The sequence below is a fragment of the Cinclus cinclus genome, chromosome 4 (assembly GCF_963662255.1).
Source record: "Cinclus cinclus chromosome 4, bCinCin1.1, whole genome shotgun sequence".
NCBI lineage: Eukaryota > Metazoa > Chordata > Aves > Passeriformes > Cinclidae > Cinclus > Cinclus cinclus.
This window is the reverse complement of record NC_085049.1, coordinates 10232421-10258510: the sequence shown is the minus strand read 5'-3', so window position 1 is coordinate 10258510 and position 26090 is coordinate 10232421. Positions and strand designations below refer to the sequence as shown.

At 37.5% G+C, this 26090-nt stretch overlaps 1 protein-coding gene across 4 annotated transcripts in view; it reads right to left on the bottom strand.

Moving 5' to 3' along the window:
- PTPN12 (protein tyrosine phosphatase non-receptor type 12) overlaps positions 1-26090 on the bottom strand; it is a 70814-nt gene that overhangs the window by 5246 nt on the left and 39478 nt on the right. For 2 of the 4 annotated variants that reach the window (XM_062491647.1, XM_062491649.1), the window contains exons 7-14: positions 25759-25818; positions 23159-23301; positions 21680-21746; positions 21008-21085; positions 20821-20919; positions 11561-11646; positions 3256-4220; positions 228-305 (exon numbers count right to left, since the gene is read on the bottom strand). In XM_062491647.1, coding sequence (XP_062347631.1) covers positions 228-305; positions 3256-4220; positions 11561-11646; positions 20821-20919; positions 21008-21085; positions 21680-21746; positions 23159-23301; positions 25759-25818 — 1576 coding nt within the window. The remainder of the gene's footprint in view (positions 1-227; positions 306-3255; positions 4221-11560; positions 11647-20820; positions 20920-21007; positions 21086-21679; positions 21747-23158; positions 23302-25758; positions 25819-26090) is intronic. The other 2 variants (XM_062491648.1, XM_062491650.1) reach the window with 2 other exon arrangements.

Genomic DNA, 26090 nt, shown 5'->3' with positions numbered 1-26090 from the left:
CTACTTAAATAGCATATAACACCATATTTGGTCAGAGAATGAAAAGTATTTTCTGTGTTCAAGGGTATGCAGAAGTTAAACCTTCAAATAAGCCACTGCACATGCTAGATTTCATTCAATTTTACAACTTGCTCCAATATACTGTCCAAAAATCATGGTGCTCAAATACAATACTGACATGCTCTTTGCATTTTATCTCAAATTATCACCAAACATCAAAAACTCACTCTGTTCACTTGCTAATACAAATGATTCTGGTGTTCTTTCTGGGAGCGGGGGAGAGGAATCTTCACTAGCTTCGGCATCTAAATCAAATATGACATTTACATAAGTTAAAAAACAGAGATTTTTCTCCTAGACTTTTAGAAGTTCATCTTTTCATATATGAGATATTCCTAAACTTGGTATAATATCTAAAGCAAAAGAAAAATTTGCTCCAAGTATCATAAAACATTTTGGTTTACCACACTAACACTGTGGAGCAACTTCATCTAACAATATTAACTTCACATTAAGGGCGTAGGATCAGTTTATGTGTTATGCAAGCAAGAAAACAAAAACACAATTTCAGTCTAAATAATTTGGAGGAAAAAAAAGCCCTCAGTAACCCCAATGAATACTTTTTGTTCATTCTTTCAGGTCTCAGTTTTGCTTACAAAGTCCATGTTGAGGCCCACTGGCTCTGACACCACTGATATGGTTAAACAGCTAGTGCCAAGTTTACTAGGCAGAAGGGTAAATAGGAGCCAGAGGAGACAGCTGGATGTGCCAGTACCACATCCTGCCCCAGTCTGTTCCCTCACACCTCCCAGGAGTGTACTAACACAAGCTATTCTGGCAGCAAAAGCCCATCCCTGACCAGCTAAGAAATTTGGAGTAGTAATTACAGGTTTAAAACAATTTAAAGTAGCTGCTGCCATAAGAAATCTCATCTGACAACTGTACTCTGCACAGAATTCAAAAATACAAAGACACATTTCAACTAATAAAGCCATGAAGCTCGAGCTGCCAGCATGCCCATCTGCTGCAGGGACAGAATTCCATCAAGTTCTACAAGCCATCATCTTCCAAGTGACTTGGGAGACCTGCTCCATCTCAAGTTTACTATGCAGCACAAGAAAACCTTCATTAACAGAAAGGGCCTCCATAAAACCATCAAATAAAGTCACCATGGATATGCAGTAACTGAAAGTGAGTTTTTAGGGTTTTGTTTTTGTGTTGTTGCTGTTTTATTGTTCTCTCTGTTTGTTTTTTTTTTTTCCTTGTACCTCAGGGTACAACTACTTTTCACTTCATCGGAATAAAAAAGAGGATTTAACTGTGTGGTAAGATCATGCACACCAGCAGTTATGGTTAGGCAATTAGGGTGCCAGTAAATTCACAGACAAGTTTCACTGGTGATTGCAGCCACGTTCCCAGCTTCCCACAGAAGAGTCCCGAGCCAGTATGAAAATGGGAACACCACTGCACACAGGGTTTAGGATCACTGGTGCAAAGTGATCTCACCCTATATTCTCGAGTCCCAGAGGGACTACAAGACCTGCAACCAGAATGTAAAATGGGAAGTGTTCACTATCATACAAACGGGGAAGAGATACACCCTTATTAACAAGAGATAAATGATAAAAAATTAATGCTAGAATTTTAATCAATTCCTGTGAAATCATAAACATACCAGCAGCACAAGGGCTGTACTGTTATTGCAAGATGTTTCTGATACACAGTTACATGAAACAAATTCTAGAGTGACATTTCTCCAATTCTTTATCATATTTATGACATATTATTTTATTTGCATGTTCTTATAGCATCTACATAATGAGATGCACAGAGAGGTGATAATTTCCAAACAGTGATAAACAATGATTGCTCTGGAAAAGAAGAAAAAAATTCTGGCTAAAAGAAAAATACAATAGCCTGCACATCTATAAAGCAAATCTAAGGAGAACTGCTTGCAAAGTTGAAATAACTGTGACAAAAGGACTCTGTCAGCTCTGCAGAGCATCTTTTAAGTCACAGTGTTAAAAGTATACAGGTATGTGCAAGTATTATCCTACGTTTACACAATGTCCCAAATTCTATAGATTTATAGATACAGTTTGCAATATCTATAGATCTATATCAAGATCTACAGAAACAGATTGTTAAGGCTGCAAAACAGTTCACACCTCTGCATATATGACTTTTGATGAACATTCAGTTCACAAAGCCAGTATTTTCAATTCAGCTGGTTCTGCGTCTTGCATCATAGACTGAGCCCCATTTCACTTCAGAAAGTCATGAAGTCTGTGCAGACTCCTGAGGTGAGGCCACCACTGTAAGCAGCTCCACAAGCACAGGAGTCTGAGCTGGATCCAGAAGTTCATGTTTTCCCTTCAGCTCCACAGCCTTACTTCTTGTTTTGCTGGGCTTTGCACAAGCAGTTACCAAGGCCTAATATGTTCTTCCCAGCTCTGTTCTGTCCTCCATCTGCTCTAAGTGTGCCAGCCTGACTGAAATCTGCAGCTACATGTTTTGGGACCCTTTTGTCTTCAATAAATGATGTTCTAACTTGCAAACGTTCACAAAAAAAACCCTCAAAAAAGTAGTAAAAGATGAAAAAGCCACTGAATAATTTTCCAAGTGCCAATAAAGCATAACTAGGATTTTTAGATGAACAGCTGTATTGGCTTGTCTCCCCCAGCCATGTACAGAAAAAGAGGAAAGCACATCTAAATATTTACATTATTAACACGCAGGAGTGGAATCATGAGCAACTTCCAAGACCAACACAGTGAATGAGGTTACATCTACATTTTTAGAAACAGCACATCAACCAATAAGCATGAAATTGTTATGTATTTGCACAAGCCTGTTGAAAATGCTTTGAATAGTCAACCCCCAATTATTATAAACACTTCCATGAAACTGGGCATAGAGAAAAAAATATGCACCAAATAGTAACACAGAAACCTACAATTACATACAAACCTACAGGAAGGCATTATAAAAAAAGCATTAAACAAATGCTCACAATAAAGCTCACAGTACAGCTTTTGAAGCAGCTAATCATAGTCTGTAGTACCTTATACCAAAAAATAGCTCACATGCAAACTGAAAGCTGTCACGAAAAGAGTTGTGCCCTCTCTGAAGTTGCCATAACTGCACTGATTATATTTACATTTTGAAAATTGCATTACAAAGAAATCTATGTTGTTCAGCTCTACAGATGCAGCTAGATAAAGAGCAGCACTTCTGAACCTCAGTGAAACCTACCTTTGCCATCTTCAGAACACGTTACAGCTGTTAAGTCTTGCCTAGCAATAGACATTGGCAATACTTTTCTGGCAGAAGTGTTTTCAGTATTAGTGGCAGCAGAGACTGTGGCACTTGCGGTTGACACATTGGATGCGCTTTTGCTCATGGCTCTGTCAAAGTCCACCTCATCCGTGTCAGAATCATCTGCATGGAGAGGATTAGTAAAACACAGGGGTGCTCGAACAGAAAGAGGAGTATGATCAACAGTATCACTGCAAGGATGTTCAGCTGGGGTGTTTGATACTAGAGAGAGAGTTTTAACACCCTGACACAAGGTGTCTGAAGACAGCTCTTCAGACACAGACATACGCAGTGCATTTTCAGGCCCATGTAGTGACCACGTGGCATGTCCCTTTTCTGTCAGAGGCAGACGATCTGGTCTGGCTGGGGTATCAGACACCTGCTGACTCTGCAGATCTTCTGCTGAAGATATTAAGGCTGTGTTAGACTGTGGCACGCTGTACTCCATACATGAGTTTTGAGAAGCATCTACAAATGAATCCCCTGAAATCTGTTCCTGTGGCTTAAAGCTCTTATCAGCTACACAGGACGACACAGGCTTAATTTTAATTGCATGTCCCCTGTTCAACAGGGAGTTCCCATCAAAGCTTCGTGGTCCTTCCTGAAGAGGTACCTTCTTGATCTCAAAACTTAAGTTGCGCTCCAGCCTCTTCTCTGTGTGTTCGCTGGGTTGGTTCTTCCCTGAATGTTCTGTGGACTTATTATAATTCTCGTTGAGGTCTGTTGAATGCTCTGATGAAACCATGTGCAAAACTGGCTTAGGATGGTATCTGTCATTGTCCTGCCACACCGTAGTGACTGTTGGATAAGCTGATGGGGGAGATGGTGTTAGGATTGGTGGTACTGGCTGAGGCTCTGGAGGCTGCAAGATTTCTTCTTTAGCATCTCCTTCTACAAGGCAACTGCAAAACAACCAAGACACAATTGTCTAAGTTTTCTGGATTTTTACAAGATTTTAGATAGTTATCCATCTCCCACTTCCCAGGGAAGACAGTTTGGACCAATTCTGCCTCTTCTCTCCCCCTTCACTCCTGGAACCAGTCTTAAAGCTGCAGAACTCAATATTCAACACCAACAGAACAGACAATTGGGGATACAAGCATCATAAAGTCACCCCAAGACAAGTAGTTAATGCTGTAATACCAGTATCAAACTTCACACAGAGCTTCCATGGACAACAGTTATAGAATATGACTAGCAGGGTAGGCAAGAATTAAGACAACACACTCAAAATGTCTTCCAGAATAGCACAAAGACATTGATTCAGGCCACAAGTAATCCTCACTAATAGTTCAAAGTTTGCTCATATCCTTTCCCAGAAACATTTTGCAAAGACATTGCAAGACAGGCCCTCTTGTGGCAGCATTTCACTACTTTTTTCCTTAAGTGGCTGCAAGAAAACTGACATATGGAATTCAAATTTCAATAAGCCAAGAAAGATTACTTTTTCAAAAAAATAAAAAATCCTTACAGCCCACTTAACACTGAATGTCTTCCTTCCATTTTATTTTCCTGTACATACCCAAGAGGATTTTATTTTTGTTTGTGTATTTAATAGTCTCCACTTAGTCGCAAACCAAATTTAGCTGACATGAGGTACATACAACATAAAAAATATTCCCAGTAGAATTTATGATCCAAATTACAGTGCCTATTAGCGAGACCACAGCACTTATAACTGCAGTTCATCTCAAGCTCCTTAAAAGGAGAAGTTCTTCAAGCATATGGTCAGATTTGATGCAGAGTAGTTGACTACAAACGTTTAGCGTAACTGATGAAGGCATTTTTATAATTTCCATTCCTTTAAAAATCCAGAAGGACCCGGACAAGCTCGAGAGGTGGGCTCATGAGATCATCAGGTTCAACAAAGCCAAGTGCAAGATGCAGCACCTGGGCTGGGGCAACCCCCAGCATCCACACAGACTGGGGGTTGAACAGACCAAGAACAGCCCTGTGGAGAAGGACTTGGGGATGCTGATGGAAGAGAGGTGGACATGAGCCAGCAGTGTGCAGAAACCAGCTCAGTCCAAAAACCAACCATGTGTCCTGGGCTGCATGCTAAGCAGCATGGCCAGCACATGGAAGGAAGGAATTCTACTCTGCCCCTATACTCTGCCCTCATGAGACCCTCCAGCATAAGAAGGATCACACAATTGCACAAGAACTGTCTACAAGAGAAAGGCATCAGAGAGGCTCTCATTATTTGTCTGCATGCCACATAATGAGCAAAATCAAAGTACTATTTTGGCTCCCCTACTTCCACACCATGAGAAGGACTCAGCAAGTGCAAATTCTTGAGACTATCATGACATACAGGAAAAAACCCCAGAACAAAAATGCCCAGTGACCGTCTCACAGTTGAATCTTGTAGAGAACTAAAAGCATACCTGACCTGGGACAGGCTACAGCATGTGTTTCATCCTTGTGCCTTTGTTAGCATCAAGCTACAGCAGTATGGGTTGCAGAACTGAAATCTTTATACAAGGGATTCCATACTAAAGAGAACCATTTGGATTCTCAGTTTGAAAATCCTAACCTCCTCAAGTACTGCAAGCTTCCCAGCTTCCAAATGATCTTCTACAAGTTCCTGTACCTTTGTATCTGGAAAACCCCAGATCCCCTTTCAGTTCTGCATGATTTCTTCTATTCCTTGCCTGACTCCTGTCACAAGGAGTTGGGCCTCAAATTCCTTCTCTTCCTCTCTTCCCTGCACTTGTATATTGCTGTTTTTCTTTATATTAAAACAGGAGAAATACAAAGCATACCAAAGCAATTTAACAGAAGTAATTTGGGAACTCTTGCCTCTAGATGTTGTTGAAAAGGGAGTAAGCTTGAGAACAAGTTGTTTGTCTGAATTAGTAAAGATAAGATAGGAAAGTGGGGGGGGAATATAAGTCTTGCTGCAATTTAATACACACTAAGGACAAGAGAATTCCCTCCTCTATTCCAAATGGGAAGGGGAACATGGGGAGGGAGACAGTGAATGCACTTGGACAAATGTTTACATGCCCCCTTTTAGCAGCAGTGATGCTCATCAGTAATCTCCACTAAATCCTCCTACTGAAAATCATGTTTTTCCCTTATTGACCTGATTTTCCTGACCCAGAGTTATTTCCATCAGCAAAACTAATTTCTTATCTGGTACAGACCTAACATTAAGCATTACAATTAGCTAAAGGAGCAAATTAGCATTAAACTAGCTATAACAAGGTTACAGGTCCACAATACCAGTCAAAATTCATTAAGTTCTTCACCAATTACTGTTCAATAAAATCACACTACCCTTCAATCCATCGGTAAACAGAGCCTCTCCTCTCTTGTATTCAAACAGTTCCCTTAGATGTATCCCTAGAACTGATACAGGAAATACTGCATAAATCAGCAGACCAAAGGTTGATTAAACAACTTCCTCCTACACATCTCAACAGAACTACTATCATGTCCCCCATTACATTTGAAGTTAAATGGCACTCTATTCTTAAATGAGAGCTTACAGTGAAGAAGTGAGAAATTATTTGCCAAAATCATTCTTTGCCTTATTAATATTGAAGGATACCTGTCCTCAGCAACTGAGATATCCCAATAGCAAACTGATGTATTTTTTCTCTTTAAATTAGTAACTAGATCCCAATAGGTATTTTTTTTCCATTTCACTGGCATTTTTAATATTTCTATTTCACATGTTTTGCATTGCAAATAATGTTTCTGTTTGTATTTACATAGCAGAAATATTAGGATATGAACACATTCAGAAGATCTCTGTTTGGCAGTAGTTTTTTTATAAAACTCGTGTGAATCTTGGGCATTTTGGGCTGCTGCATAATGCTGTCTTTGGGCATGTCCTTCAACAGCTGGGCTCCAGAGACATTTCTAGAAAATTATCTGAAAATTACCTACTAATACTCTTGAAAACAACAGGAGACAGTAAGACCAGAGTGATTAAAAATACCAGGAAACTCACAGAAAGCTCATGAAAGAAGATATTGAGACAGAAAAGAGTTAGTGGAACAAAGAAAGCCAGGCCACTGAAGTACAAGAAGTAAGCTTCCATGTATTACACCTTTAAATAAACACACAGGGTTGCAAAATGTCACTGTGTGATAAAAAAAAAATAAAATAGAAACTTGGTCATGACTCAGCCTTCAAGTGCCTCTTCAGATACAACTGCTCCTGATTATCTTGGAATGCCACTACCCCAGCACTTCCTCATTTACAGCTGGAAATGGAATTTCCCTGGGTGATCGAGGCAGCTTTTTCATACACTTTTATTGCCACACAGCCTGGGCAGCTGATGCATTGCCCTAGAGCCAGTTGCTTCTCAGGCAGTAACAACTTTAAATTATTTGTCATAGTAACAATTAGACACAATTTGTCAAAAGTACTATAATTTGGAAAAAAAATATAATTTGGAAAAAAAAAAGCTTCCCCACAGCTATCCACCAAAAGTGTATACATGAAAAAACTAATTTATTGCTTTTTCTGCAGTAAATTATACATTTTTAAAATGTTTTAAAATCTAATCCATTCCACTCCTAGTGGAAAAGAACTGTATTACCAAAACTGCACACAATGGGTTCAGATTTAAATGAAACTTGGCCAGTGTTCAAAAGAAAAAAAGCCTTAAGTAATCCATGGTTATTCCATGCAGCATACTGTAGGGTGTTTCAAATCAAAGAGACTGATGCCAAGGTCATGGAATGCAGCTGCTATGAACAACCAAAAATAGATACCAAGCTCTACATCCTCCCTCATAATTAAAATAGGGAAATTAAACTCAACATAAGCAGGCCGAAGCTAGACAACCACATTATTCTACTTTAGCATGAAATCACTTCCATCCACATGAAAGAAAAGCCACACTACAGCGAGTCAGGCTGTTGCAAATGCACTACAAATAATTTTATATAAGAGTATAATGAATTAATAAAAATAACCAGCTGGTGAACTTATCTCTTAAAATTTACTTATGGAGGCTTTTTTGATTTTTTAAATTGTGGCATACAAATTAGAGACACTTAACTAAGAAGGAACACTCATCAATGAGTTTTATCTTAGCTTTGCAGGAGATAGAAAGAGATGGTTTGCAGGGTTTGAAATGAAACAGAATAAGACATAACCCTGGAAATGCATTTACTATCATTAGACTGAAGTGCAAACAGAATCTGATGAGAAGTTAAACTGCTGCAGTATTTCATCTTTTCTCCTTCAGACAGCAGCACATAGCTCTTCATTATAATGCATACAAAAAAACCTGTTAAATCATCTTCACTTTTTTTGAGTTTATGTCTATGTTTTGATTTAAAACTGCATTTGAACTTGAAAATAAAGAACCTTTTGTAACCACGTTTTTTCCCAAATACTTTAGAATCAACTACTAAGCACACAAATATTTCAAGGACTAATACTTAAAGGTATTGAGGTGCTCCTTCTGAATTGTGAACCATCAGTCATGTAAAATCAAGTACAGTCCTAAACTGTAAACTTAAGTTTTTTGCACTCTTATATCTAACAAAGTTAAATCTTATGTCCTCTTCTTACCTTAACCTGAAAATAATTAAAACATGTCTAACTAAGACTTTCCACCCCAAGTCCTCTAAAGAAAGGTGCCTTTCACAAGAAGTGATCATCAACTGCCAAGCCAAACAATTTCTAGGATAAGGTACTGATGTATGCAGTAATGAGTTGTTCTTGTTTATCTTTCTAATAATCAAGAAATATTAGATTTTTTTGCTGTTGACATCGAATAGAGAGAGAGAGATTAAGCTAAATGACTACACTCATATATTGCACAGCAAGTTTAATTACATTAAAGCATTACAAGGTGAGAAAAGATTGGAAGGCAGTACAATTCCAAAACCTCTGCAATTAAAAAAAAGTACAGGTAGATGCTTCATGGCAATCTAAGTAAATAAAACACCAATTTAATACCAATATAATACCAATATCCTAAAGATACTTATAACTTCCAAGAAGATGCAAAAGCAGCCCAGAAAGTATCAGTCCATCCCCAATACATGCCCAGGCCAAAGCAAGTACTAAAAGGAGTAACAATACCTCTCTGAGTAAGCTTCCTACCTTGCATGGTAAAAGTCTTTGGTGACATCTCATCCTTAGCACAGACAAGAGTGTTTACATAATATTAGCTGCACTTTCAGAAGAAGAGATCTTAAATTCGAAAGAAGATACTGAGATGATTTCATTATATTACAAACAGAACAAGGAAGAGTGAGCAAGCCATCTTCACAGAAACATTCTGCCATGTGCTGAGTGGTTAGTCAGTGGAAAGGCTGCAGAGGAGATGGCACCATCTCATCCAGCAGACATGGGGCTGTCAGAAAACAACTAAAAGGTATCATAGACTTCCCTGTCTAAGCAAACATGGTTTAGTCCAGTAACAATACAAGAATCCTGAGGCCAAGAAAAGAATCCCAACTTTTATTCTGTTCAGTCAGGATGATCTCAGGCAAGTTCACCTGAAACCAAGCTGGCCCAAAGTACTCTGCACCATCAGTCCCCATAGGCCTTTTTGCTTTAAAAAACAAAGCAAATGTTAAGCCTTCCCTTAAAAAATGCAGTTTGCTTTACTAAATACACATTATAAAGGCATTTACAATATAGATGATATGCAATGTAAAAGCCTTATTTCTTTCCAAAAATAGTAGCTTTAGCAACTTGCTTGTAACTTCTTCAGAGACAATGCCTGTAAAACTTCAGTACACATTTGTCTGGCAACCTAAAAATGTTTCCTTTTGAATATGGGAATTCAATTAGAATGTTTCACTGGTTCTGCTCTCCCATCCTCCCCAGGAAAAGGAAGTTAATGCCAAAACATCCATAAACCTGGCTCTATGTCCTTCCTGAATCAGGCTCTAGATTTGTAAAATTACCCATCCCCCCGCATAAAGAAAAAAAATCATGCTCATTAGTGGGTATTTTGAGCAGATGTGACTAACAGCAAATAAAGTCTTTCCTCAGAAGCATCTTCCAGGAGAAGTTTAATTAATTGTTTTTCAAAAATAATCCCTTTTTTAGAATAACGACAGCTTTGCTAAAAGCTTCCATTTATTCACCTCTAAGAAACCAATCTGCCTGGCAGAACACTGCTGGCAGATGGGAAAGTATGATTTTGTGGAAACAGGCCCAAAAAACCCCCAAGCTTTAAGAAGATATTAAAAGATTTTAACTTAATACAGCAAGTAAAGAACAATGCAGTGCAGATAAGACACATGTGTGCTTAAACATGATTTATAAGAATTCTGCATAAGTTAATATTACCTGAATATATATAAATGATAAAAACTAAGGTACACCTAAGATTATTTCAAGGAATACTTGGAAACAGTAAGGAAATAATCTATTGGACAGAAACCATATTTCTAAGCACAGTGATTAAGTTTCAAGAGCTTGGAACTCATGAATACAGGCTAAGAGACTCTCCTGTCATCATCTTAATCTACATAACTGAATACAATCACCTTACCATCCAATCTGAATAAGGTAACAAATATATTGCCTACATAGCCCCAACCATGTAATATCTTTGTAAAAAGCCCCAACTTACTTCCATCTCTTTCTTTATTTTAAAGGAATTATACTTTACCTATGCCTAAATGTTATGCAAGAATATCAACTGGCTGGTGGTTTCTTATGTCATTCGACAACTTCAGGAAACCCAAGTGCTCACCTTACATCTGTTTAACTAAGGTAATGTGACTTTGGCAGGTGATCTTGCTTTACTTTTCACTTCTGTAAAGCTATGTCTAGGTATTTTAAGAACTAGAGAAGATTTTCCTCTGCTGAACGAAAGGATTTTTCTCAATAATAACAGTGTTTGGCTGCCTTACTCTGGTCAAAAGCAGTACTTGTCTGAGATTTTTCTGGAATAAATGGCTATGCTTCATTATGGTTTTGTCTCCAAAAATGAAGGTTCAGTCATTATTTGAGGTGATTTTAAGTTTGTTTTGCTACTGTCACCTGGCACAATTAAAGCAAAAGTAGATCTAACATATCTGACTAGTAAACATGTCTACTCAATCATTGCACAGCTGGTAGACTTAAACACAGACTTCACAAAGATATTGTGGCTTATATTCAGAGTCAATTACAAGACTTCTATTTGCATTATGTATATTTCTATTTATAAACACAACATATTCATCTTAAGTCCTTACGGTATCAGTAGCTTTATTCTACTTTTTATTCATCTTCCTGCTTAAAATAGTATAGGAACACAGTTAATCACCTGCGGGTCCGTGGAGGCTTTGGTGGAGGAGAGTCCTGTTTCTCAGCATCTGAAGAACTGACAGCATTTTCTGTATTATTTTCATCCTGATTAAAAGAAAAAAGGGTATTTTTACTCATGGCTGTAAAGATGATACACACGATATTTGAACTGTGAGGTCCAAAGATCTGTAATGACACTTGGCAGTAATATATAACAATATGGCCTATTTTTGGCTATCATACAGGGATCACTTTGAAAACTCTATTCTAAACGCACAAAGGTATTTTTTATCTTGTGTATCCAACTTCAGATTTTTCCGACTGAAGATTTTGGTCCACTTGCCACTGAACAATCCACTAGAGAAAATACTAAAAAGCTGATCTTTCTTTAGTAGAGAGCAAGGTCTTGTACACTCTCCCAATTATTCAAGCTGAATATTTAAATGAACAATTGGATAATAAAGCATTTATTTTCCAATCAGTTTAATTATTTCCACTTGTACAATCACTCCAATGAAGACAAGAATGATCTACAGTGTTGTCAGAAAATGAGGAAGATCTTACCCACTTGTCTCCTAACACACTGATCTAAAACATTTTCGAATAATCTCCCATTTGTGTAAAACAAAGTTTAATTTACTCAGCAAAGCATGAAGATTTTAATTTCCCTTTTGGACTGTAAATATAAAAGACATATTTTATATATGCATGTATTTATAAATCCATACACATTTACATGCATATACATGTAAAATACTGTGGGTTAACTGTGGCAGGAAGCTAAGCCCCACAGAACCACTCTCATTTTTCCACTCCACTCCTGCAGGGGAAAGAGGAACAGCAGGAACACTCGTGGGTCAAGACGAAATTGTTCAGCAGGCAAAGAAGTGGGAGAAGATGAAAAGAAAAGAAATCAAACAAGCAATGCAAAAGCAATCACTCATACCCTTCCCCAGGTGGGTCTTTGCCACTTCCTGACCGGCCAAACTGTTCAGCTATAGCTGCAGCATTAGCTACAAACAAGCATCAGTACTGTTTTCACCACACATCTAAAACACAGCACCCCAAGAGGGCCTATGAACACTATTTAACTACAACCCAGCCACTAAGTGAAAATAAGGAAAAAGTCATATATTATTAAAAATCATAAAACAGAACATGCAACAGTCTAAAGCTGACATACCATTTCCAAACATGTGCCACAGCCACAAGACCCAACAAAATCAAGAAGGACCTTAGTGTTCATTTAACTTTAATGCTTATTTTACCTAAAGGCTTTTCTGGAGAAAGTTCTCTTTTGGAAAAGCAATCTTAAAAAAGAACAACAAATATCCCAAACTGGTGTAATACATTTCAAAGCACAATACCACATTGAGGCAATAGGGTCTGCTATCTGCCAGCCTACCTGCTGAGACTGGTGATAGAGACTGACCTTCTTCACTTTTATAGAACAAAAGGGAACTCCCTGTTAAATTTCTGCTTCAGATGTGATAGTTGCATTTGAATTCAGTGAACAATTTTTGCTTCGGAAGATAAACTACAAGTTACCTCAAAAGTTAACTGACTTCACTTAAATTTAGATTAATTAGTTATATGTTTTTAATTTCCATTACTTGTCTTAAAGTATTGCTGTTGACTACTGTGAAGAGTATTATCAAATTCTATTCCTCAGTGTACTAAGCGGAGCTTTACCTCTGAAGAAAAAAAATTAACTATTTTGATCTTTCTTACTGTTTTTTCCCCAACTGCCCCCCATTAAGTTGTTGTCAAATATAATATTGCACAAGTACTCCAGCAGAAACACCCTATTGTTCCTTAATGAATGGATCGTGTTTAGTCCTTTCAGGGAAATTGCACAGGGAGTTCATTGTCCTGTTGACCACTAGCTGCAGCTATCAGGGGTTTTTTGGAGTAAGATTCAATTAGCAGATAAAAGCCACTCACATTTGAATGAACACAACTGAAGCTCCCACAGCAGTCAATCAAAGTTGTTTGGTTTTCATGGAATCATTGAACAGTTTGTGTAGGAAGGGACTTTCAAAAGCCATTTAATCCTGCAATGAGCATCTTAACAAGATCAAGTTACTCAGAGCCCTGTCCAAGCTGGCCTTGGCTGTTGTCAGGAATGCCAGCATGGGACACCTACAGCCTCTCTGGGCAACCTGTTCCAGTGTTTCATCGCCCTCATCATAAATATTTCTTTTTTCCATCTAGTCTGAGTGTACTGTCTTTGAATTTAAAACCATTATGTTTTGTCCTACTGCAACAGGCCCTGCTAAAAAGTCTGTCCCCATCTGTCTCGTAAGCCCCCTTGAAGTACTGTAAGGCCACAATCAAGTCTCCCTGGAGCCTTCTTTTCTCCAGGCTGAACAACCACAACTCTCAGCCCGTTTTCTTAGGAGACCTGTTCATCCCTCTGTTCATCTTTGTGTCCCTCCTCTGGACTCAGTCCAACATGTCCTTCCTGTGCTGGGGACCCAAATGCTGGATGCAGTACCCAAGGTGGCGTCTCACGGAGGAGAACATGGAGGACAGGAGCAGAATCACCTCCCTTCACCTGCTGCCCATGCTGCTTTGGATGCAGCTAATGACTGGGGAAAAATATGAATGTGGGTTTCTTTGGATTTTTTAATTGGTATTGAATTTTCTTTGGATTTTTTAATTGGTATTGGTATTATCTACAGTGGTTTGCATCCAGATTTGGGGTCCCCAGCATTGGAAACACGACCAAGGGGCATGAACATCCAACCCCTCTACCAGCTCCTCTCAAAAAAGTAACAAAGCAATTTCCTACTTTTTGACATCAAGTAATGAGTGACCATACAGATAATTTTGCCTTTAACAAATATGGACATTAATTGTATTGCCTCATTCAGGCAGGAGACCATGCTGAAGCTCGGTGCCAAAGATGCTGAGGCTCCCACAATTCAACAATAAACTCCATTTCCTGCTCAACAGTCGTGTCATGTTCCTCCCCACTTCCCCCAGCTGTGCAATGCAAACTCTGAATCTCTCCCTTATGTATTTGTTACTATGGATAGCACTAAAGGCTCCCCTTACTCATAAGTACTAACAACCAGAGCTAAAATGAATGCATCCTCAACAACTGCATCCTGAGAACAGAGCAGGCTGCTGGCCTTGCTTCAGCACTGCAGCACATCCCAGTTTCACAGGTAGAGAGATGCTAGAAAGAGTGAGACTCTGCAAGAATTCCTCCCCCTTCACCACCAACTTCTCCATCCTACAACAGCTCGGAAGTCTCCCAGTACAGTTCCACTAGCATAGAAGTTTTCAGGAACACACTTCTTATTTATGCACTCAGTTTTCTAAAGGGTATTGGCAAGGGGAAGGGTGTGCCGTTGGCTCTAGACTAACTTGTCCAGAAAACAAATCAGCAGCTGCATCCCTGTCCTTCTATGTTTGCAAAGTGAAGTGTTTGTGAACAGAATGTTTCCTGAGATATGGTTTTCTCACAGGCCGAAGAAAAAGCTTATTAAAGAAGCTAACATATGTCAAAGCTTCTTAAAACTCCATGTATGCAGTAAGAAGCTGTTTGTAGTTGAGACAGACACAAGTAGCTGAAAAGGCATTGCCATTTTTGCTACTGGTAACAGAACATATGTATAAGCCTCACAAAAATGTATATAAATTCAAATGGCCAAGGCACATACACAATGACAGTTTACAAAAACTTTTTTTTCCTTGAAAAAAAAAATTAAGCCCCTAAACAAACAAAACCCAACAAGAAAACCTGCATACAAAATGGTACTTTTAAATTTAACACTAGAAAAGCCAGTGGTTACCCCAATTTCATACACAAGGAAGGCTTCAGGCAGAGAGGTGCTCAAAACTTTCATTTCTGCATCAGGTTAAATTCCAGAACAATTCACTGTTTTAGTTACACTGAATGAGGAGCAAGAATAGTTACAGGAATTACTATCACCAAAAAAGAGAGGTACTTTGCTACTCCCCTTGATTAGCTCAATGGGGTTGATGTTTCTGTGAAGGCTTCATTTGCTTTTAGAGAAGTCATTCCCTGTTAGTTGTTCTCTGTTCTGTGTTACAAGAAATAGGGAATAACCAGTACTTTGAGTATTTATCACTCTTGAGGGACACCAGCTCACAGATTTCCCTGTCATATATCAAACTAAGTGAATAGGCAAACTTGCAGAAAAACTAGCATGGAGCAGAAACAAGGAAGCTCAGCTCTGAGAGTGAATATAGGGTATCTCTCTGGGATGACTGCATCTGTTGAGAAGAGCAGATGGTGGTATTAAGAAAAAGCCTTCCACAGCCTTCCCAAGCACAGCTTATTGACATCAATCAACACTCCCTTGCTTCTCTAGACAGATGTTGCATTCTCAGGCAGAGCACAATTTTTTAAAGTATCAGCTTAGACAAACCGGGACAACAAACAAAGCTCACGGGGGTCATCATACAGAAACATGTTTTAAAAATGGATTAACAAATTCACTAAGTGTTCAGTGTAGCACCCTGCTTTCTCACAGAAAAGAACTATCCTACTGTGGCAGGCTTCTCTCTGCAACGTGGGTCAACAAAAGAACAGGATCTTTCCCCAACCTTTGTGTCTATATGCATCAAATGCTCAACAGTTCAAGAGCTCCCCTGGAGTTGCTCTCCTGAGGGAGTAGCTACTGAGAGCAAGTGAAACTGCTCATAGTTAGGAATATAACACAAATATTTTGTGTAGATTGCCCCTAGTCTACTAAAATGCAAAGTAACTTACATTCCTGTAGTAATGCAGAGAAACAAGGAATTCTCACAGCAGATGCAGTGTCTGAATGTAGCTATCTAAGGTAACCCAAACTGTGCTGTCACCTCCCAAGGTGGGGGGGGATCTTTCCTCCACCTGCTTTCTCCACTGGCTCAAGCACCAAAGAGTGCTGTCACTAACTTAAAGCCAATAGAGGATCATAGTCTTACACTAAAATTTCACACACACCGCCCACAATTCAAAACCTTTTGCCCAGGAATTGCAATGTATCATTTTCTTTTGGAACTCACAGTGGAAATATTTAATGTCATTCAGAAGCTTTCTGTACTAGTAAAATACTGGCAAATTTACTGCAAATACTCCTCCAGAAGTAATCGCATGTTCTCCCTTAAAAGGGATTGAGGCATTCCTTTTGCCCTTTTCATAAAGCAGCATGGGAATCACTGAGCATCAGTAGATAAAAAGAAAAATACTTCAGATTGAAATGATACACTCAAGTGACTCAGATTAAATAAAACATTCCAACAGAGGCAACAAGATAAATGTCTCTGAAGAAATACGTGATTTTTTAGAATGCTGCAATGACAAAAAATATCCTTCCAAGCTGCCAAACAGCCAAGAGAATATGAACAGCACAATCTTTTCACTTACAGTTTCTAAACCATTAGGAACATTCCTCCTATAGCATGAACATTCTTCTTATAGCAGCTGATTCCACCATGACTTCTAAAAGTGCAGTCAACCACAGAAACAGAACTCTGTTGCTTTCACAGCACGAAATGCAAGAGACACTGGAGAGTACTAGCACTGCCAGATTTTGGAGAAAGTGTTTATTAACACAAGCTTCTACTCATGGGTAAGGGCAAAACAAGGACTTGCAGTACTATAACATGCTTGGTGTTGTCAAGAAAAAAATTCAACAAGAAACATTTTTGAGCTAAGAGTGAGCTTGGTTGTTTGTCTTTCAGCCAATTTCATTTTTCTGACTTCCAAACAGAACATCCAACTTGATGAAGTTCCATATGATTCAGACTTTCCAAGACAGCTACAGTTCATTTCAGCTCACGAGGAACCTTCTCAAATAACTCATAAAATATTTCACTGATACAAATCTTACTGATACCTTATCAGATGACCAAGATTAATGATCTCACATATATTTCAAAGCTTCCAAACCCAACACCAAGTGAAATATTTTCACAGCAGTTCTAACAAAGTAAATGATGGTGAGAAGCACAGCTATTGACCTGAAATACATAACAATATGATCAAAAATTTCAGTGGGAAGGGCTTCAGTCCAAGATTCTGTTCCAATTTAATTGTTTGGCAACTTGAAAGTACTAGTAAGTGGGGGTGGGGAATAGTTCTGATTATCAAATTTAGCATCTGAATTCTTTCCTTATCTCCAAAAAAATGGCTCCTGAGCAGCAATTCTTCACCCCGAAGTTTGGCTGCTGTGGGGTACTGTTGAAAGCACTGCTATCTGAGCAGAGCTTTCCTGATTTAATTTCATTCCATTTAAATACTTAGTGTTAAACGTTTGTAGTTCTACACATTCACAATAGGTATAACTATATGGCAAGCATAGGCATTTACTACATTAAAGCACATCATGTGTTTTCTACATGGTTTCAAATCTATCAAATTCTAATGGAAATTCTAACCCTGTCATAAGTGTATTTTCAAACACTGCATACCTTGCTGCTGACTTTTTACAGTATTGTTTCCAGCAGGGCAAAGCTGGCAAGTTCACAGGAACACACGTTTGGGATTGTGTCTGAGCTACTTCCCCATGAATACTGCCCCCCACTGCCAATCAGATTAACCTTTTACTGGGATGTTACTGGCAAGCCCTGCTTACAGAGCCCCTGGAACTGAACCCACTTCAAACACTGCTTGAAGTGAGAACAGCAACAGGAAAACAAAACCATGACACCAACCCTACAGAGCACTCCAGCTCTTCACAGAATTCTCAAAAGAGAATAAATGACACATTTCCCCTTCAGCCCAGCAGCATCTCCTATTTAACAAATAGTAATAAATCGAAAGTAGGCACATGGATTTTATTTGGAATTGTTTTCAGTGGACATAATTAAAACAATTCACATATTGAAGATTTCATAGTTGCTGTAGCATCTGCAGGCAAAGTAACATGCATGAAGGAGCCTTAGAATATGACATGGTATTTTAAAAATTTACTTGAAAACTTCGTGCCGCAGAATTAGTGTTTTTTTAACCAAGATACATTCCAGATTGCTTGCTTGTTTTTTAAAAGAAAGCAAACTAGAAAATTCCTGAGGAAAATCAGACATTATACACAAGAGATACTACATAACACTCTTGGAGGTGGAAGAAGGAGCTTTGTCAGAATATCAAAGTGATGTTACACGTGAGCTTCAAAGTTTTGAGAATCAGGTTAAAACTTGAAGAAAATATTTAACTGTATATGTGAGGTTACCTTTATAAATCCAGAACAGAAGCTAAGCCTATACCAGTAAATTTCTTGAAAGAAAACTTTCTAACAAATGGACAGTAGCAAGTCTAAGTACCAGACTTTTAGATTCAGAAATTCTTTACCCCTGACACTTTCCCCTTCAACCTTTCTGCAGAATTTTTCAAGTAACAGTGGGAAGAAGCATCATTTCCCAACACAAAAAAGGCTATGCCTAGTCAAAGATTTACTTTGTCCTGCTTCCAGCAGTGACCAAAAGGGAACTTTCAGGGAAAAATAAGATCAGAGCAGACATACAGGGAGATCCTTCCCTAGAATGTTTTCCAACTGATTGTAACTGTGGAATTTCACAGGTCAGAGGTTAGTGAAACTCATGGAAGAAGATTCCAAGATGCTGAGATATTCACCCCAAAGATACAGGCTTTCAGCTGCAAGGAGCTCTGCAGTCTCATCTTGCATTTTTTATACAAATGTCACTTTTTTTTTTTTATGAAGCCTTTCTAAGGGACACCAGTAAGACCTAAAAAAGTTAATAGTAATCAGCTTTCTGTTGTTACTCAGCCTCTGTTATATCTAACCTCAGACATTTTTCTCCACCTCAGTCTGGCTGTTCTTTAGATTGAGCCTTCCAACACCTTTGATCCTTGTCCAGGTGTTTAATGTTCAAATTCTGTAACATGTTTTTGAGATAAGCAGACTTGACATGCACTCAGTAGTAGTCAAACTGCAAGGTACCCACACAAGGACATTACATTCTCTGCTCTTACTAGTTTCCAAGTAACTGCTAAAACTCAATTTCCTTTACAACTTGTTGATCACAAACCAAGATTATATCCAAGCAAAACTCAAAACTCACACTCCATCACTGCATTTTCAGAGCTGGGATTTACCCTTCTCTCATCCCCATGTATGTTACCTATCCATTTTCTATTTGGTCTTGTTTTATTAGTCAGAAAATCTCTCAAGCTCTGCTAAAGACAGGACTTGCCTTTGTTACAGAGTATCACCATATTCTACCACAGCTTTACTCATCTTCTGGAATATGTAAGTCATTTAATATACATAGTAATAGGAATAAGTAAATAAGAGACATTTTTGATTCTACATAAGATCAGATTTAAGTGAAATAATCAGAAGATACAGTAGACTCATCCATGTATTGTTTTATGATCAAAATTCAAGTATTTAGAAATCACTTCTGTACAAAGCTAATCAATCTGCATAATCCAAACCCTGCCACGCTTCTTTTTCAGGCGGAAAAAAAAAAAAAAAAGCACCACATCAGTTTAATCAAACCTGTAACCAAAAAAAAACCATAAAAAAACATCCTGCCTTATCCATATTGTATTTAGTCAACAGGCTTCTTGCCATGACTAAAGACCTCATAAGTACATATATATGAACTGACATAAATTCTTAGGAGTTAGCAGAAGGGTGGATGTCTTTAATACAAGAATTAAAAACATTCTAGACTTCCTAAAAAGTACAGCAGAGGACAGCTAAATCCCTAAAATGAATGGGATGCTTATTAATAAAAGCACATTTAAAATTGCTTCCAGATATTTCAAAGAGTCCTGGAGATAGCACTCATACTCCCTCTAGATAGCTATGGAATCTACACAACTAGGGACAGAAAATCACTGAATAAACAAAACACAATCCAGGGACAGAGGGTGGGACAGACTTCTGGACTGTGGGAGAGAAAGAATATATTAATCCAAAAAGCCATTTTTCACACAGTGCCCAACAACAGCCAAGAAAACATATCTAAACATAAAAAAGAGAATAAACCTATAGGAGACATGAAATTTAAAGGGGAAGGACAGAAAGACAGAAAAATCCTCAAATACTGTGAATACCAATGAAGAATATTTTTCCCCACTTCCTTCCCCCTTGTTAAAAGGGTAGAGCGTGAAGCTTCCTGACAAAAGCCTTTTAAACTTATTTTTCTCTCCCTTAATCTATTTCAAGGCAAGCAGTACTTTAAAAAACATGAGAACTTAATAAGATCACACCACTGAACGCTTTAAAAACAACTTCAGAGGAGAATTTTCATCAGAAGCTAACAGCTACATATGGGAAAGACACCTACCACTCCATCTGCAATCTTCCAGTCTGCACAACTTTCATATTTTTGCAGTTGCTTTTCAAACAGTTGTGCTATGGCTCGATGGACAAGTTCATACTGCTCCTATAATAAGGTACCAGATGAAAATTAATGCACAAGATCTTTTTAAAGAAGTGATATATTATCACCTTCATTTTAAAGCAAACTATACCTTTGTTTGCACTGCAGAATGCCTCTGTGTCCTCATTTCCTGTATTAAATTAAATACATTGAATTCTTCAGGTATTTTCTGAAATACAGAAGCAAGTTACTTACAATGACATAACAATCAGAACAATACAAAAGCTGTTAAACATTAAAAAAAAAGTGTAACTTTTATACGTAAAGCTAATCTGTTCTCTCCACACTGCAACTATTTTTTTTTCAAAGCAGTTCCAAATTGACATTTGATTTAGACCAGATGAGAGCATTTTGAGCATTTTTGAAATGAGATATCCAATGTAATTAATATGAATGACACTGCAATGATAACAATGGTTCATAATCTAAAAATCCCAGGATGAAAGTGATCCCTTTATATTTGAGCTGCATGATACATCAGAGGGACTGAGAAAGTTGAATTCAAAAATCAATTTATATTGAAATTTATTTTTCAAAAATTAGAATTTTATAGTGACTTTTTTTAGATAAAAACCTGCTGTCCAAGGAAACTAAGTTCATACTAAAGTACAAACATAATGAAACCAAACCTGTCTTAATCCAACCTGTCAAGAGAGTTCCAGATTGTCTTAAAACATTTCACTATTTTTGAAAACTTGGAAACTCAATCAATCACTGCCATGAAATTACAGAATGTCATAAAACTTCCTTTAGGATTCCTTACCCCAGCTTTAAGTAAATTCCATGTATAATCTATGGCACAGATGGCTCCTGTTCTTCCACATCCTGCACTATGAACATAAACAGATAGGTGTTAGATATTACTTAAATTTGATTTAAAAAAAAAACACACCATAAGCCTTATATTTCAAAAGTCCATGTTAAAAAAATTATCCAAATCCATCAACCATCATTTTCATTTCACTCAGCCTGATGCTACAGTGTCTTAAAAATACAATCAGCAGTGCAAAATGCAACACTGAATCTTTTAATGCAGGTTTTCATAGCCATTTGGAACTGCAGTCATGAAAGATGATTCAGTGCTGACAATTTGATTGCCTCTTTCTTTTGCCACACTATTTCCAGCTGCTACTGCTTCATCAGGTGTGGTCTTCAAGTTTAATGATAAATGATGTAAAATGGCAGAACAGAATACATTTAAAGACTTGCCACATTTTTCTGATTTAGTATCACATCTGTATTTTCTGCTTTTTAGCTAAAAACATAAATCTGAAAGTTTAAGAATGACAACAAACTGTCTTATTTTTCCAAATTGTATGAATTCCTCTGTTTTACACATGCTGAGTTATAATTCATGGTTATTTACTACATTGTAGTTAGACTGTTGTAAAGAATCAACATTCAGAGTTACATTGACATTCAAAAAGACCAGGACAAAGTAAAGAGATTGTAGTGCTAAGTCAGTTTATGGTTTTAGACCTCACTTAAGAGTGACAACTCAAAAATAGAATGCAGCCCTTGAAGAGAATAATTAGGCTCTAAAGAGTTAACAAGTCCCATGAATTCAATGTGTCCTGGCTTAGAAATCTGAAGTCAATTTTTCCTGACATAACATATGAACTGCCTTTTTTTTTTCCTCTAAAAACCATAAAAAACAATAGGCAAGATTTCCAGAAAAGTTATCAGAAAGTGTCAAGTCAGCAAAATATTTTTTTAGCAGTTCAGTCTCAACAGTCCTTCTGTTAGCCAAATTTCAGGTCAAGGATGAAACTGTTCTTCAGAAGTACAGACTTCCCAACTGGAAACTACAGCCTGCTCATTAAAGATCTTTTCTCTTATTTTAGAACACAGACAGAGTTCTTAGTGATGCACGTGCCATGCAGTCTCTCCTATTGAGAATGGAGCCTTTACTCCCAAGCTGATTTGCAGTGATCTTCAAAGTCTGTTTTGTCCTCAGGGGGACTTACATCTTAAGAACCTCAAAATTGGTCCCCTTTCAAGAGCTCATTCTTTTCTGATTGATATTCTGTCTTAAACTGAAATAAAAGCAAAATTTCATTGTGGCATCAGTTTTAAGAAAATGAAGCCTGCATGATTTTAAATTAAATTTTGACAGAAGTTTTTTTTCCAAGTAAAATAAATAAATTCTGACTTAGAACCAAAAGTAGTGCATCCCATAACAAAAGTCTATACCTGAAAAAATGAAAATGTTTAAAAATTAAAAGATAAATACATTTGATACCTGCAGTGTATGCAAATAGGAACATCTTCATGTTCCTGGTATTCTCTCATCAAGCTGATCATGTCCAGAATAGAATCAAAAGATGAAGGGACATCATGGTCAGGCCAGTTAACATAATGAAACTGATAGACACTACGAGTCTCCTAAGGGAGAGGCAGTGAGAAAGGTGTTAATGATAACATATATCTGAGTTTGCACCAAAGAAGTAGTTCTAGGAATCTTTGCTTTGACAATCAAAATCACTTACTGGATTAAAAAACCCTATAGCTTATACCACTCCAAAAAATAGAAGAGAAATTTTGAAGGCATATTGGAAGGGCTGCTAATGCATAAGAAGATGCCCTATGGGACAGTTTGGAAGCCTCTCTCTATTTATTATATGGCTAAAAGACCAAGAATGCTGCACCCTATGAAAAGGTCCTATGTCCTTAAATCTACAACATGGAAATGGAGAAAGCATCTTTCATGTGGTCTTTGTATTTGCAGTTCAGTAACTTACACTGAGGAAATAAAAAGGGGGCAAAGGTGTTGTTTAGTCACATTAAAAATAAAGTGTGTGCGCACGTGCACAGGCTCACTGAGGGAAATTAAGAAAACAGAAATAACTGAGACCACAACTAAATATGGATCACACTTGCAACAACAATTAGGTCGACTTTTATTTTAGTAACAGGAGCTGCAATAATTCTAAAGACAAGGTAAGAAGCAGGCTTTGGAAGAGCTTAGTTACTCAGCTACCTGAAACCCTGAAAATCCTCTTTCATCACTGTCCAAAGAACCAGCAGACCCAGTAGCTAGTTCTACTGCACCTTTCCATGCTGCTGTCATACCTCTGGGTTCCAGTAAGCCCCTCAAAGTAATATTCTGGGGAGCATGAAGGTTTTGACCACATTACAGTCTACAGGTTTCAAGACCTAAACTTTTTTGTTTAGTTATGTGAGAAGCAATATAGCAGGCCTCCTGAGCATGGAAATTTTTCTATTTTTGGTGCTTGACTTTCCCCAGCTCTATGGAAACACCACAGCTAGTTAAAACACAAGAAAACACAGCAGAAGAAAGCACAAATTAAAAAATCTAGATGATTATGTAAAACCAGGGTCATTAGTAAAAAAAGGAAGAGTGACAGCTTTGTCTATTAAGCTCCACCAAGAAATTGTACTTAATTACTTTCTAAAAGACCAGTGATTTTTCACATTAGTGGAATGGTCAAGGAAAAAAAAAAAAGTTTTTTATATGAAAATCAAAATTTCAAAAAGAACCCTTCTAGTCCTTTTTTTCTTCAGCCACTGATAAATTAGAGAACCAGAGCTCTTTCTTGAAAATAATTAAATTGGTTTTCCTCCTAGAAACTAAAATTTCCACAAACCTACAAAATAATTTTAATCCTTTCGCATAGGATTTTTGGTATGATAATCCACTGCTAATGCTACAGAAGTGACAAAACATATAATTATTCTGGAAAACCTGAAATCCAACTTAAAAGGATATTACATCATACCACAAATACACCTTTCCCACCCCCAGTGCAAGGCTATGCTTAAAATTCTTCAAAGAAAGATGAAAAGTCTGTAGTTAATTTTACAGGAATGCTCAAGCAAATCTGCTACATAAATCTGAAGAAAAACACTTTATCAGATGCACATATCAAATAACACATTTGTTAACCCTTTCAGTTAAATTGCTCCTCATAGGAACAAACTCCTGTTTCCTTGTTAAGATCAAAAGCTCAGCACAAGCTGTAGGTTTTTGTTGCTGCTCAGTTTTTAAGCAGTACACAGGCTTCTAACTGGGACAGAACTCCCCAAAGTCAATAGCCAAACACCATTTGCATGTATAATATAGGCAAGCAAAATATACATCAACTACAGTATCTGGTACAATATTCAGGTACTCAAAGGAAAGCAGGTTCTGCTTTGGGGTTTTTGGTATCCAGCTCTGTTTTGAAGTGCACCATTTCAAAAAATGTCCCAAACCCCGACTACTACACAGAATTTCTGTTATCTAAACTGTCCCACAGCCCAGCCAGTTATGAGAACTAACAGAAAAACTGATTAAGTTCTTGCATTCCTAGCAAATACTGCAGACAAAAATCATTCCCCAAAATTACTCCCCTCATGATTAAGCAGTTTTCATAACTGCTGTGGTATCTGTTGTTGAATTGAAACAAAGCTTTGCCAAAGAAAACATAACCTCAAATGAGACTAGCCTGTAATAAATCATTTATTAATGCAGATTGACAGTCAAAATGACAGGTATTCTGTAAAATGGAATGCTCTGTGTTTTTACAGGAGGGCTCTACAGTTTTTATTTACTGGGAGCTGCTTTTCACTCAAATGAAGTCTAACATTTGACATTTCTGTGTAAGTTTATAAGGAAAGCTTAAGCCATTTGGGTAAACAAGAACATAGATAAAAGGCAAAGAGTTTTGCTATTCCTCCTTTATATAATATAATTTTAACATTACTTCCAAGCTTTATCATTTACATACATAATCAGCACCTGAAGAAGTGAAGATATTTTCATGAGTTTCTGACATTGTATCATTTTGGAGACTTTTGAGGAACCATTGAAGGTGAGACCAGAAAAGATTCTGTACTTACATTTTGAAATTCAAGTAATAATGTTCTAATGAAGTAATCTGTTCTTGCTTGCTCAGCTTCCTAAACACAAGTAAACAATAATACATTGGAAAAAAATATCAAAAAACAATATGCAACATACAGGACATGACTAACTTAATTTAATTTTAACTTAATTTAATGGTTTTGTATTTATGATTTCCTCAAGAGAGGGGCAATCAAAACGCTGATTAACACACCAGGAAGTTAGCTTGCTGCACAAGACATGCAAAACACAATACTTTTTACTTAAATGTAGGAGTTCTGAAATTAAAGTCTTGTCTGCTCCAAAGTCATGAATAAGCCATGTAAGA